The 13,034-nt window shown below is 36.5% G+C and overlaps 1 protein-coding gene across 7 annotated transcripts in view; it reads left to right on the top strand.

The window, feature by feature from the left end:
* LOC150057313 (uncharacterized) overlaps nucleotides 1-13,034 on the top strand; it is a 207,122-nt gene that overhangs the window by 142,999 nt on the left and 51,089 nt on the right. For 6 of the 7 annotated variants that reach the window (XR_016536812.1, XR_016536810.1, XR_016536813.1 and 3 more), the window contains 2 exons: nucleotides 10,573-10,660; nucleotides 11,508-11,697. Coding sequence is in view for 1 of the 7 variants with exons in the window: in XM_090340058.1 (XP_090196184.1) it covers nucleotides 1,253-1,308; nucleotides 10,573-10,660 (144 nt within the window). In the remaining 6 variants the exon portion in view is untranslated. Of the gene's footprint in view, nucleotides 1-1,166; nucleotides 1,309-10,572; nucleotides 10,661-11,507; nucleotides 11,698-13,034 lie in introns of all 7 variants that reach the window. The other variant, XM_090340058.1, reaches the window with a different exon arrangement.

Raw genomic sequence — 13,034 nt, 5'->3', positions numbered from 1 at the left:
AGGGAGAAAAACATATAAAGAGTAACAGTCACTTATAATTAAGCTCTTGTTTCCGTGTCCTGGAGGTCCATTAATTTGGCCTCATCCTACATGGCCTTATGTATCTAGGGTTTGAACTATTGTAAATCCCTGCTAGGAGAGCCCAAGGTTTCTACTGATTATGACAAATTAGGGAAAACATTGAGCCTACGTTCCTTTGAGTCTGGCTTACTTCACTTAATATGATTTTTTTTCCAAGTCTTTCCATTTCCTTACAAATGGTGCATATGTCGTTCTTTCTGATGGCAGCATAGAATTCCATTGTGTATAAATACCACATCTTGTTGATCCACTCATCAACTGAGGGGCATCTGGGTTGGTTCCATATCTTTGCTGTGGTAAATAGGGCTGCAATGAACATCGTTGTGCTAGTGAATTTAGTGTCCTGGTTTCTGGATGATTGGGTAAATGCCCAGTAGTGGAATTGCGGGGTCAGGGGGGAGCTCTGTGTTTAGTCGGTTCCTCGAAAGACTTAACATAGAGCTCACTTAAATTCTTAAGCTGAAACAGGTTATACATTTTCTGGAGTCTATTTAAAGCAAGACAGCAAAAGTTGGCACAATCCATGCAATAGTGGGAAACTGTAGGGAATGTGAACTGTTGAATTTACATTAAGTTGCCTTACATTTGAAAATTTGAGCAAAGCAAATAAATACAGTAAAGAAAGTATATATACACATACATAAATGGTATTATGAGTAGAATTTGAACATTTACCATTTTTACATCAGTCTTCAGCAACATGTCCTCAATGACAAAATGGAAAATATGTTTTATTTTTCAAATTATACTTAAGTATTTGAATAAAGAGGTTTCAATTCAGTATGTCAGTTTGTGAGTACAATGAATCTTGACTAATGCCATCAAAATATTTATTATAATTTTTTAGTTTTTACATGGTTTCGTAGTATCTTTAAGTTATGGTACAAAGGAGTGGACATGTAACAAACCTTTTTATGCATGCAATGACGAATGTCACCCCTTAAAACATTTCCACCCATCCCTCCCCTATCCACCCTTCTTTCAGGCTTCTTAATTTTGTAATATAGACCTTAGATTCTTGTCTACATTTCACTCTTTCCCCTTCCCTTCTTCATTAACCACCATCCCAAATCATATTTTTGCAGCACTATTCACCGTAGCCAAGGTATGGAACCAACCCAGGTGCTCCTCAATGAATGAATGGATCTAAAAAATGTGATACATATACACAATGGAATTTTACTCATCCATTATTATAGATGATATTGTATCATCTATAAAGAAATGGTAAGACTTGGAGAAACTATTACGTTAAGTTGGGCTGGTGGTAGAGTGCTCACCTAGCATGCATGAAGCCCTAGGTTCGATTCCCCGGTTCCACATACCTAGAAATAGCCAGTGGTATTGTGGCTCAAGTGGCACTATGCTAGCCTTAAGAAAGCACAAGGACAGTGCCGAAGCCCTGAGTTCAAGTCTACAGACTGGCAAAAAATTGTTATGCGAAGTTAGTGAGGCCTAGAGAGACAAAGCATCTGAGTTTTTCTTCTATGTCAGCTAAAGCTCACAAACTGGTAAGTAAATACATTGGGTGGTATGCAAGTATACACAAAATACTTTACAGAGATAATCTTGAGTATTATACCATATGGTATTCATAATCATAAGTTTACCATCTGGATGTAATTAGGCTTTTGTTCAGTTTCTTTCTTCTTTTTTCTTTTTTCCCATTTTATCTTAGTGAAGATGAAATATAAAAGTGAACAAACATATAATTATGCATCCTGAAATTGAAAGATGTTTTCTAGACAAAATAAAGGTAAATTCTGGGTGCATAAGTCATATGAGGAATACAGTCACTGAAAGGTTAGGTGGACAGTAGAGATTCTCACTTGGTTTACCAAATACCCTTTTTTTTTAATTGAAAAGATAAGTGCAATGGATATTTAAAGTCACAACTTTCTAGGTAGTTCAATCTGTTGCTTTATCATCGTTTCTGTGCCAGCACTGATCTTATAACTCAGTTTTTGCAGAAGTCAAGCCAGTTTTCATTAACACATGACTCCTTTGATATGAAGATTTTTAGAAAATGGAAGTCAGAGGAAGGAAATTTTATAAGAAGAAAAATGGAAGGACAAAATTAATTCGAATCTAAAGCTAACTTTTTACTTCAGACTTGCAGCATTATCCATATATGAGTGATTGCAAGTACAAACAATGGCCAGATTATATATAAGAATTGAACTCCGACCAAAAACTTAGAGAAGGCCAAGAAGTCAGCTAGCAACTCCAGAAGCATTTGGTGCAGTACAGCCAGTCCTTTAAGACTGACAACTTTCTCAGTGTTTTTCCACCTACAACTTAGAACGAACTGAAGAAAGTCAAATACACTTCCTTTTTTTTACACAGCCACTGTACTTCCAGTTAGTTGCCTACAACCCTGCATGCCAGCAGTCTCACATCCGGGCAATCCAAAAATTCCCTTTCCCAAGAAACTTTTCTCACTCCTCCTCTTGTCTTGGAGGCTCTGCAACACACACAAGATAATGGCTAGTTTCACTTCTGTAGTAAGCTCTGGTAGACAGTGATCATTTAGGCATTCTTCATTTATTTCATGTGCTTCTCAAGGTTTTCTTCTTTTAGCATGCTAAATGGAGGGTTGTATTGGTTATTGTCATTGTAAACTGAATTACCCTATGTGCTTATTTTCTTTTTTTCCATGAGACGGGAATCCTATGGACGGGAAGGGTGCCTCACCACTCAGCCACTGTCTCAGAAAGTCCTGTCTGTCATTTGTTGAATTAATGTCCTTCTCTTATAACTGTGTTATCAGCAAAATTCTAAGTGATATAATACATGGATGCTAATTTGCAAATACAATTTCTCATGACCTTTTAGGTATTTTCCCATGACAGTAATAGATATTTGGGTAGCTTATGGAAACGAGAAAAAAAATCCTTTTAGATCAGCTTTTAGTAACAGCCATTTATTTACAGCATTTGCCTGGTTACATAAATTTTCATAATTTATTAGGCCATTTAACTCTTGTTCAACTTTTGATAAAAAGCCTTCTGTAGCAGTTCCATTTTAGTTGCTCTTAATGAAAATTTATTCCTACTGGACCATTAGATTGTAATATTCTGCACTTACAGATTTGCTGAATATGGCAGTTTGAACTATATTCTGTTCTCTTCTATTATGTAAAAGAATCTTGGATTAGAATTTATTCATTAAAAAAGAATTTATACATAACTGAGTAGATCAGGTGAAAAGTTGACTAAAATTTAGAGGAAATAACTTATTAATCAAAAAGACATCTCTTATTTTATCTTATTCCATGGAGTGCCTTCTGGTCTGATTCGAGCAACAAAAATCAATAGTAGAGCAAAGCAAACATTTTTTTGGCTATGTTTTTCTCTTGAATGAAAAGGATTTACTACCAGAACCTCATTTAGTACAATACAATTCTCTCTTCTCTCCTCTGCCTTCCTCCTTTTCTTGTCATTTTTCAAATACATCCAAGCACATGCAGTTGGAAGGATTGTCCACAAGCATTAACCTTAGTGAAAGAACACACAGTAATAATGTTCAATGTATATCTCATGAAACTAGGAAATTGGAAGGAATGGGTGGAATTGGGAAGGATGTAAGAGCACCATGAGAGGGGTGATATTGATCAAGAAACTCTTCTTATAAACTGACTTGTTAAATTGTAACCTTTTGTAACAACTACATAAGATACTAAAAACAGGATTAAAAATACAAACAGGGCTGGGAATGTGGCTTAGTGGTAGAGTGCTTGCCTGGTACACATGAAGTCCTGGGTTTGATTCTTCAGGGCCATATAAGCAGAAAAAAGCTGGAAGTGGTGCTGTGGCTTAAGTGATAGAGCACAGAGAAGCTCAAGGACAGAGCCCAGGCCTGAATTCAAGCCCCAGAACCAGCAAAAAAAATTGTAAATGAGCAAACATAAAGAACAGTTACATGTGGTGGTAAATACTTCTAATTAAACAAAGAGTGGTGTAATAACCAGAGGGTAAATTTAGATGTTTATCAAAGTTCAGAAACCCTCTGGACAGCTTTCCTGAGGAGCAGCATTTACACGAAACCAGAAGTTCAATGCCTCTGATTGTCTGCTTTACAAAGTACCTTCCACCACAGCTCTGGCACAAAGGTCTGGAAGCAGCAAGAGCAGTTAACTGAGAAAATAAATTTGGCTTAATATTTGTACAAAATTGAAATAAATGAGTTGAGAGGTAAATGGATAACAGGAGATATATTACCAGTTCACCCACTTATAAAATACTTAGAATCATAGGAAAGAGCCTGAAACACAAGAATCTGGAATATGAAAATAACAATGAAATAATTATTTTTTTACCATTCTTGTCAGGCAAAAAAAATTTTTTTTGAACCACAATCCTCAGGTCTCCGCCTCCCGAGTAGCTAGGCTTACAGGTGTGAGCCATTGGCACCTGGTTCCACCTTTCCTTTATTTTTTTCCATATATTTTTATTGTAATTAATAGAAGGGTTACATTATATTCACCAGACAGAAGATACATTACTTCACAAACATTGATACCCTTTTTCATGCCATGGTCCCCACTTCCCTCCCACTCATCTTGATTCCCCCCTACCCTATCCAATTTCAAATAACCGAATACAAATATATCCAATGTATCAGATAACAAGGTGAAATATTGTAACAATATGAGATAACCAAGGGACAGCAAAGGAGATGAGAGATAACACAGTACATTAAGGACAACAATCACTCATTATATGGCTTTTGTTTCCTTATCCTGAAGGTCCTTACATTTAGCATCATACTATATGGCCTTATGTATCTAGATTTTGTTCTATTGTAAATCTCTGCTAGGAGAGCCCAAGGTTTCTACTGATTATGACAAATGAGAGAAACCATTGAGCCTATGTTCCTTTGAGTCTGGCTTACTTCACTTAATATGATTTTTTCTAAGTCTTTCCTTTTCCTTACAAATGGGACAATGTCGTTCTGACAGCAGCATAAATACCACATCTTGTTGATCCACTCATCTACTGCGGGACATCTGTGTTGGTTCCATATCTTTGCTATGGTAAATAGTGCTGCAATGAACATCATTGTGCTAGTGGATTTAGTATTCCTTGTTTTTGGACGATTGGTTAAATGATCAGGCAAAAATTTTACAGATTGGTAATTTCAGTGAAAGAAAGTTCCTTCTGTCTGCTATTGCTTTCTTTAATTGTGTGTGTGTGTGTGTGTGTGTGTGTGTGTGTGTGTGTGTGTGTGTGTGAGAGAGAGAGAGAGAGAGAGAGAGAGAGAGAGAGAGAGAGAGAGAGAGAGAGAGAGACAGACAGACAGACAGACAGACAGACAGACAGACAGAGAGGGCGAGAGAGACAGAGATAGAGAGAACTGGTCCTGGAGCTTGAACTCATGGCCTCACACCCTCATTTAACTAGTACTCTACCACTCAATCTATACCTCAACTTCTGGCTTTTTGGTGGTTAACTGGAAATAAGTATTCTGTGGACTTGTTTGTTCAGGCTGGCTTTGAATCATGGTCCTCTGATCTCAGTCTCTTGAGGCTGAGCCATCCCTCTGGGCTTGACTTTGTTTCTCAAGTCCATTTTTTTGGGTCTCTTGGCTGTGGCACTTGAGATGTCTGTTGGCTATTTGCTCTAGAGATGTCCCCTTAGCTCAGATCCATGCGATGCATGTAGCCTTAGTTTGTGAGTTTGGGGCAGGTGTGCCACAAAGTGATGTGTTTCAGGTGCTTCATTCCAGGACACACACGGTGACCCATTTCTAGTGATAACAATGTGGGGTTTTGGTTAAAGTGGTGGCTTACAGTTTTCTCAACTACAAACATACCATATTCACCTTACTAACTGAAATACCTTACGGCTGAAATACTTTGAAACTGAACTCGGGACCCTTCTCTCTATCACCTCCACTTCCAGCTTTCTGCTGATTAATCACAGAGTCTCTCAGATTTGCAGTCCAGAGCTGGCTTCCAATCAGTTATTTCATATCTTAGACTCCCGTGTAGCTAAGATTACAGTTATGAACTAGTGGTTCCCAAATAATCAATTTTTAAATTTACATTTGAAGATTCTCTTTCTTCATACAATTATTATATAATTGCATAATTTAATGTAATATTTAATATTTTTTAAATTTTATTTTTGTGCCAGTCCTGGGACTTGAACTGAACGCCTGGGCACTGTTCTTGAATATTTTTGCTCAAAGCTAGAGCTCTACCACTGGAACCACAACACTGCTTTCAGACTTTCCTGCTTGATTTGGCTTTGAAACCCTAACCCTAGTTCTCATCCTGTGTAGCTAGGATTACTGGCTTGAGTCCACCAGCACTCTACCTATAATTTATTTTTTGCCAGTCCTGGGACTTGAACTTGGCCTGAGCACTGACCTTGGGCCTTCTCAAGACTAGAGCTCTACCATTTGAGACACAACACCGCTTGAAATTTTTCTTCCTATGTATGTGATACCGAGTAATCGAACCCAGATCTTCCTGCATGCTAGGCAAACACTCAACCACTAGACCAAACTCCTGGCCCTTCTCCTTTTCCTTTTTATCTCTAAGTAGCTGTACCATTGAACAGAGTCTACGAATGCAATGCATCTTGATCATTATCAACCCTGGATCATTCTCATACTCCCATCTGACACAGCCCTTCCTAACTTTTCTTAATTTTGTGGTATTTACAATTTCTTGATTACATTCTCCCCCTCTATCATTTGTCTGCCCTTTCCCTCTTTGATCCCATCTCTCCTTTGCAAGTACTCATTTCCTGGTGCTTATTTGGTTAGGATTTGTCTTTTACTAATAGTCACTTTATCTTGCACTGATTAATTCTCTGTTGAGTCTAGTACACTTTGGTTAATTCATTTAGAATGTAAGCATGCTCAAGCTGTAAGAAAATGTAACTTAAAGCCAGGAGTTGGTGGTAAATCCTAACTACTCAAATAACTGAGATCTGGGTGACTGGAATTCAAGGCCAGCCTAGGCAGAATAGTTGACTAGACTCCATGTCCAGGAATCACTAATAGTCTAGGGACAGAGTGGCAGCTCAGCAGGAGCAATGCCCTGAATTAAAATCCAATCCTAAAAAAAAGAAAGAGGAGAAAAAAAATAATTTTACAGTATATTTGTTACCCTTACTTAATTCAGAGCTTATAAATGGGCATAGTTTCACAACATATTTCCTCACCATTGTATCATTGTTTCTTTTCTTTCTTTTTCTTTTTCTTTTGGCCAGGCCTGGAGCTTGAACTCAGGGTCTGAGCACTGTCCTTGGGCTTTCCTCAAGGCTAGTGCTCTATCATTTGAGCCACAGCAACACTTCCGGCATTTTCTATGTATGTGGTACCAAGGAATTGAACTTGGGTCTTTGTGCATGCTAGGCAAGCACTCTACCAGTAGGCAAACTCCCGGCCCCAATTTATATTCTTTTACAAGCTTTAGGAGTTCTTTCCGATTTTTTTCTTGTAAAATTGAATGTAATGTTCTTCTTACATTGAATAATTGTTTTAGAATCATTAATTTTATACATGTGTCTTTTCATCAATTAATAACATCTTTTGTATTTGAATCTGTGGTTTTTATATTATAGTTAGTGCAAGATACCTTTTCTCTTTCACTTCTTTATTTGCTCATTTATTTTCTTGGTGCCAGTCATGAGGATTGAGCTCATTTCCTGTATTCTCCCTTAGCTTTTTAGCCCAATGCTGATGCTTTACCACTTGAGCCACAGAGTCACCTCTGCTATTTTGCTGGTTAATTAGAGTTAAGCATCTTTGAGATTTGTCTCTTTTGGCTGGCCTCAAACTTCAGTTCTCAGATCTTAACCTCCTGTGTATAGGGATATAGAATTATTTTTTAATAGATTTTCATATACGAATTTATAATTTTCTCTTTTGCAAGTGTCTAAAATTTACTTGTAATATGATAGTTTGCAAGATGTGGGACATAGTAAAAAAATAATTATTTCTTTCTCAATGTGTCACTGTGTGAATGTCCTTCAATCCCATGGAATATTTATTGTATTTGAAAGACAACTATATGCTAGGTGCTGGTGGATCAAGTCTGTGATGCTAGTTACTCAGAAGACAGAGATCTGGAAGATCATAGTTGAAGGCCAGCAGACAAAAGACCTCCAAGAGACTCCATCTCAAAACTAATCAGCAAAAAGCCAGGCTGGAAGTATGGCTCAAGGGATAGGTTATCATTGAGTGACTGAGAGGCCTCGAGCATGTACTTCACACACTGGTTTGAACCACCACACTAATACAAGCAAGATAAGTGTAAAATATTACCTGCTACACTAGACAGTCTCTTTATTCAAAGGGTAAACTGGACAGATAACAAATACTTTAGACTTAACATATAGTCTGCCACACTACTAAGTTTTACCATTACAAAGTAGACACAGGGAATTTGTAATGCATGAATAATAATGTTCCAATCCATCTTTATTTGCAAGGAAATGTGCCAGTTAGATTTGGCTTTCAGGAACTAGCTTGTCAATGCCTGGCCTGTTTGATAATTAAGATATTAATCAGGGAATATAGGTAAGATGCTAAGGAGAACGCTTATGCAATGCAAGAACTCAGTAAATATATTACTGTTTTTATTAAAACTGCTACTAGCATCATTATAGATATCAAAGACTAAGGGTGTTAAATACATGGCAAAATCTCAGGTAACCAATTATTCTTATCTGTTTTGTTATTTCTGGATGGTAAGCCAATCTTCAGTTAAATTCTAGATTACTTTGAGACTATGTTAAGTAAGATTTAGTAGTATCGTTTAGGAATAAATGAGTAGTGATGATTTAGCATTAATCAAACATTTTTTAATTTTTTATTATTATGAGGTAAGGTGCCAATATAATGCACTGTCTGCCATAAACTGGCTGGGTAGTGAAGGGTGGCTTCAATCTTTCCCTCTTTCTACCTCAGGCTCCTGAGTGCTGGGATTACAGGCTGAGCACCAAACTCTGCTCAAAACATTTTATCTACATTGTTTTGTAGACATCTAAAACTTAATTTAAAATTCGAGCATAGTTTATGTCAAACCAACTTTTTTTTTGGCCAGTCCTTGGCTTGGGCACTATCTTCGTGTTTTTCTCAAGGCTAGAGCTCTACCACTTGAGCCGCAGCACCACTTCTGGCTTTTTTTTTTGCTATGTATGTGGTACCGAGGAATCTAACCCGGGTCTTCGTGCATGCTAGGCAAGCACTCTACCACTAGACCCAATTCCCAGCCCCATCAGATCAACTTTTTAGTGACTTTAGTAATAATCCAATAATAGCTGATTGCTCTAAAGGTAATTCTCTCTAAAGGTTTCTCTATCTTGGAAAACTACAATTCATAGCTTCTTTGTCTATCTCTCTATCTCCATAGTTTTAAGGATCAAGGTGCAAGTGTAAAATATTTGTGATTGAAATTTTTTTCCGAATGAAAATAAGCATACACCAAATAGCATACATACATACATACATTCATAGTCCCTATTGTAGATACTAGAACAATAATTGCATTGTAATTTATATTTGGTATAACAATAATTAGGAAAGTTAAGAATGTAAATTCAATTACATAAAATTCAGTTTCATAAAAATATGGGACTCTTGCCTGTAATCCTACCTATTTGGGAGGCCGAAATTTGAGGATTGTAGTTCAAAGCCATCCCAAGCAGGAAAGTCCATGAGACTTATCCCCAATTAACCATCAGAAAACCAGAGTGGCACTCTGGCTGAAAGTGGTAAAATGCTAGCCTTGTGCAAAGAAGCTCAGGGACAGCTTGCAGGCCCTAAGTTCAAGCCCCACAACCAACAAAAAAATATGAAGCACATACATACATATATATATTTATATATATATATACCAAATTTGGATTAGAGAAAGCATTGGAATGGTAGAATGATTGGAATTATTTAGTCTGTAAAAGATGGTCAATTAGGGGATGACAGGATTGCAGCTTTCAAATTAATGGGAAGTCTGATAAGTTAAAAAGGTATTGTACTTTTAAATGGTGACATTTCCAATGTTATCTGGGCGCTGGTTGCTCATTGCTATACTTCTATCTATGCAGGAGGCTGATTCCTGGAATTTTAATGTTCAAGGCCCAAAAAGGCAGAAACGCCTTTGAGACTTCATCTCCAAAACAACCAACAAAAAGTTGGGATGGAGATGTGGCTCAAATAGCAGAGTGCCAGCAGAATATGCAAACTGAGCAAGCCTGAGGCCCTGAGTTCAAAACCCATTACTAAAAAATAACAATAATAATAGCAATAAAATAAGTAAAATATTTAATGGCGCAATTAGAAGGAAAAATTCTTCTTAAGTAGTGGCTCCTAATTTTATCTAAGTCACCAGACTAATGGAAGATGTAAATTTCAACATGCATACTAAAAATTGCATAAGACTTCAAGTTCATGAATATCAGATTAAAGATCTTTAGAGTAATTTCTAAAGGCTGGAAGTGGTACAATAATGATACACTTTGTAATCCCATCTTTTAGGAGACTGAAGGAGAGGGTCACAGATCTGAGGCAGCCAAGGATACATACCAAGACTGTCACGAGAAATACAGAACCAAGGAGGGAAAAAGTGAGTGAGAAAAAAAGAGAGAAAGTGAAAGAATTCTTTTAAAAAATATTTTATTGTAATTAATAGAAGGGTTACATTATATTCATAAGATAGAAGGTGCATTACTTCACGTATGTTGAAACCTTTTCTCATGTCTTGCTCCCCATTTCCCTCCCCCTGACTCCCACCTCTCATCTTGTTTCCCCCTTCCCTATCCAATTTCTTTTTTTCATATATTTTTTATTGTAATTAATAGAAGGGTTACATTATATTCACCAGATAGAAGGTGCACATACATTGATACCCTTTCTCATGTCTTGGTCCCCATTTCTTTCCCCCCCAGCGCCCCCTCATTTTGTTTCCCCCCTTCCCTATCCAATTTCAAATAACCAAATACAAATATATCCAATATATCAGCTAACAAAGTGGGATACTCTAACAATATGAGATAACCAAGGGACAGCAAAAGAGATGAGAGATAGCATAGTACATTAAGGACAACAATCACTCATTATATGGTTTTTGTTTCTATATCCTAGAGGTCCTTTCATTTAGCATCATACTGTATGGCCTTATTTATCTAGGTTTTGCTCTATTGTAAATCTCTGCTAGGAGAGCCCAAGGTTTCTACTGATTATGACAAATGAGGGAAACCATTGAGCCTATGTTCCTTTGAGTCTGGCTTACTTCACTTAATATGATATTTTTCTAAGTTGAAAGTGAAAGAATTCTATAAAATAGAATTGATGAGAAATGAGGTAGACAGCCTCAAGAGTTCAAGAATTCTGGGATGAATACATGATCATTTGTTTTGAGTTTTGCAGAAAAAACTATGAATTTTAATCAATTTTATATTTTTTTCTGTCAGTCCTCTTTATTGCTTTTTGCTTAAGGAGTGCATTCAAATTTATAAGACTTCTTGAATCTTGTCCTGGAAGTACAGAAGCTTTAGATAAGTGAATCCTGCATGCACATAAAGCACTTGTCTAGACAGTTCTTCCAAGACTTCCAAGAAATATTGTGCATGCCACCTTCTGTAGCGTGGAAACAAGATGAAGGTACTGCATATTGTTTACAATGCATAACGTATTTTATTTAATTTTAAAGTTAAGAGGTAAAATACTCATACGTAAACTTGATTTTATTTACTAAATGTTTTAGGAAAGCAAGATTGGTTGCAGAAAGATTTTGTGTAGGTGTGATGTAGAGGAAGATAAGATTCAAAACTCCCAGATCATGAAGAAATGCAGTTTTTCCAGATGCAATGTTAAAACCAACAATTTCCTTGCATCTTGAGATAATAGCATTGACTATAAGCACACAATCTAGTATTTTGATGGTTAAGTCTGTCTAATCATTTCATATGCTTTCTCCAAACATCGGGGGGAAGGGGGACTGATTTATTCCATAACTTTGTGTAACCTTAGCAATACCTGTTACACAAACTTGGTACAAACCCAAGTTTCTGAAGAGCAATGACCTTAACCTATTAGTCAAAATGTCATTCGCTGGGAACCAGACACTGCTTGAATAAGCTCTCGGGGAAATTCTGATTACACTAAGTGTAACTGAGATGATATGAGAATTGGAGATCCTACAGATATATTCTTTAACCCTTTCTTCCCTACTTAATAATTCTACAAGCTATTGAACTTATATGTGCCTCAGTTTCCACATTTATCCTGCAGACTAATAAAAAATACTTAAAAGCTTTAAAGGACTAATGATAATGTATTGAAAGTAATTGAATGTATCCAGAATTTAGTACAGAATTTAGTAGTTAGACAAAATGGCAGTTTTTAATATTGTAATAGTGAATGCATATTTGGACATTTCCCTGGAATGTTTGTAACCACATCACATGTATTAGCTCATTAAATTCTCAAAATAACCTTATCCATTTATTATTATTATTATTATTATTATTATTATTATTATTATTTTGCCAGTCCTGCCTGGGTTTCTCAAGTGGCTCTACCACTTGAGCCTCAGAACCACTTTCAGCTTTTTTCTACGTATGTGGTACTCAGGAATCGAACCCGGGTCTTTGTGCATGCAAGGCAAGCACTCTACCACTAGGCCACACTCCTGGCACCAACCTTATCCATTTTAATGTGGAAGAAATTGAAGTATAGGATAAAGCTGCATGAACCAAAAACACCAAAGAATATTATAAAAGATTACTCTAGTGATAAATATGAAGTTTGTATTTGCTATTTTTTAATTATGGTGGGTATTGTAACTTAAACACTAATAATCCAACAAAATGTTATTTGTTATTAAGTGATGATCTCCAAATTATTGTATTTCACGGTATCATCTACTCATTGGTTTATTCAATGGATTACTTATAGCTAATGATACTGAGTTAAAATATCAGAAGCCTTGTTAGTAG

This window comes from Megascapheus bottae, chromosome 10, assembly GCF_031878675.1.
Source record: "Megascapheus bottae isolate mThoBot1 chromosome 10, mThoBot2.hap1, whole genome shotgun sequence".
Lineage (NCBI taxonomy): Eukaryota > Metazoa > Chordata > Mammalia > Rodentia > Geomyidae > Megascapheus > Megascapheus bottae.
The sequence above is the reverse complement of the archived record's forward strand: the minus strand, read 5'-3'. Positions and strand labels throughout refer to the sequence as shown.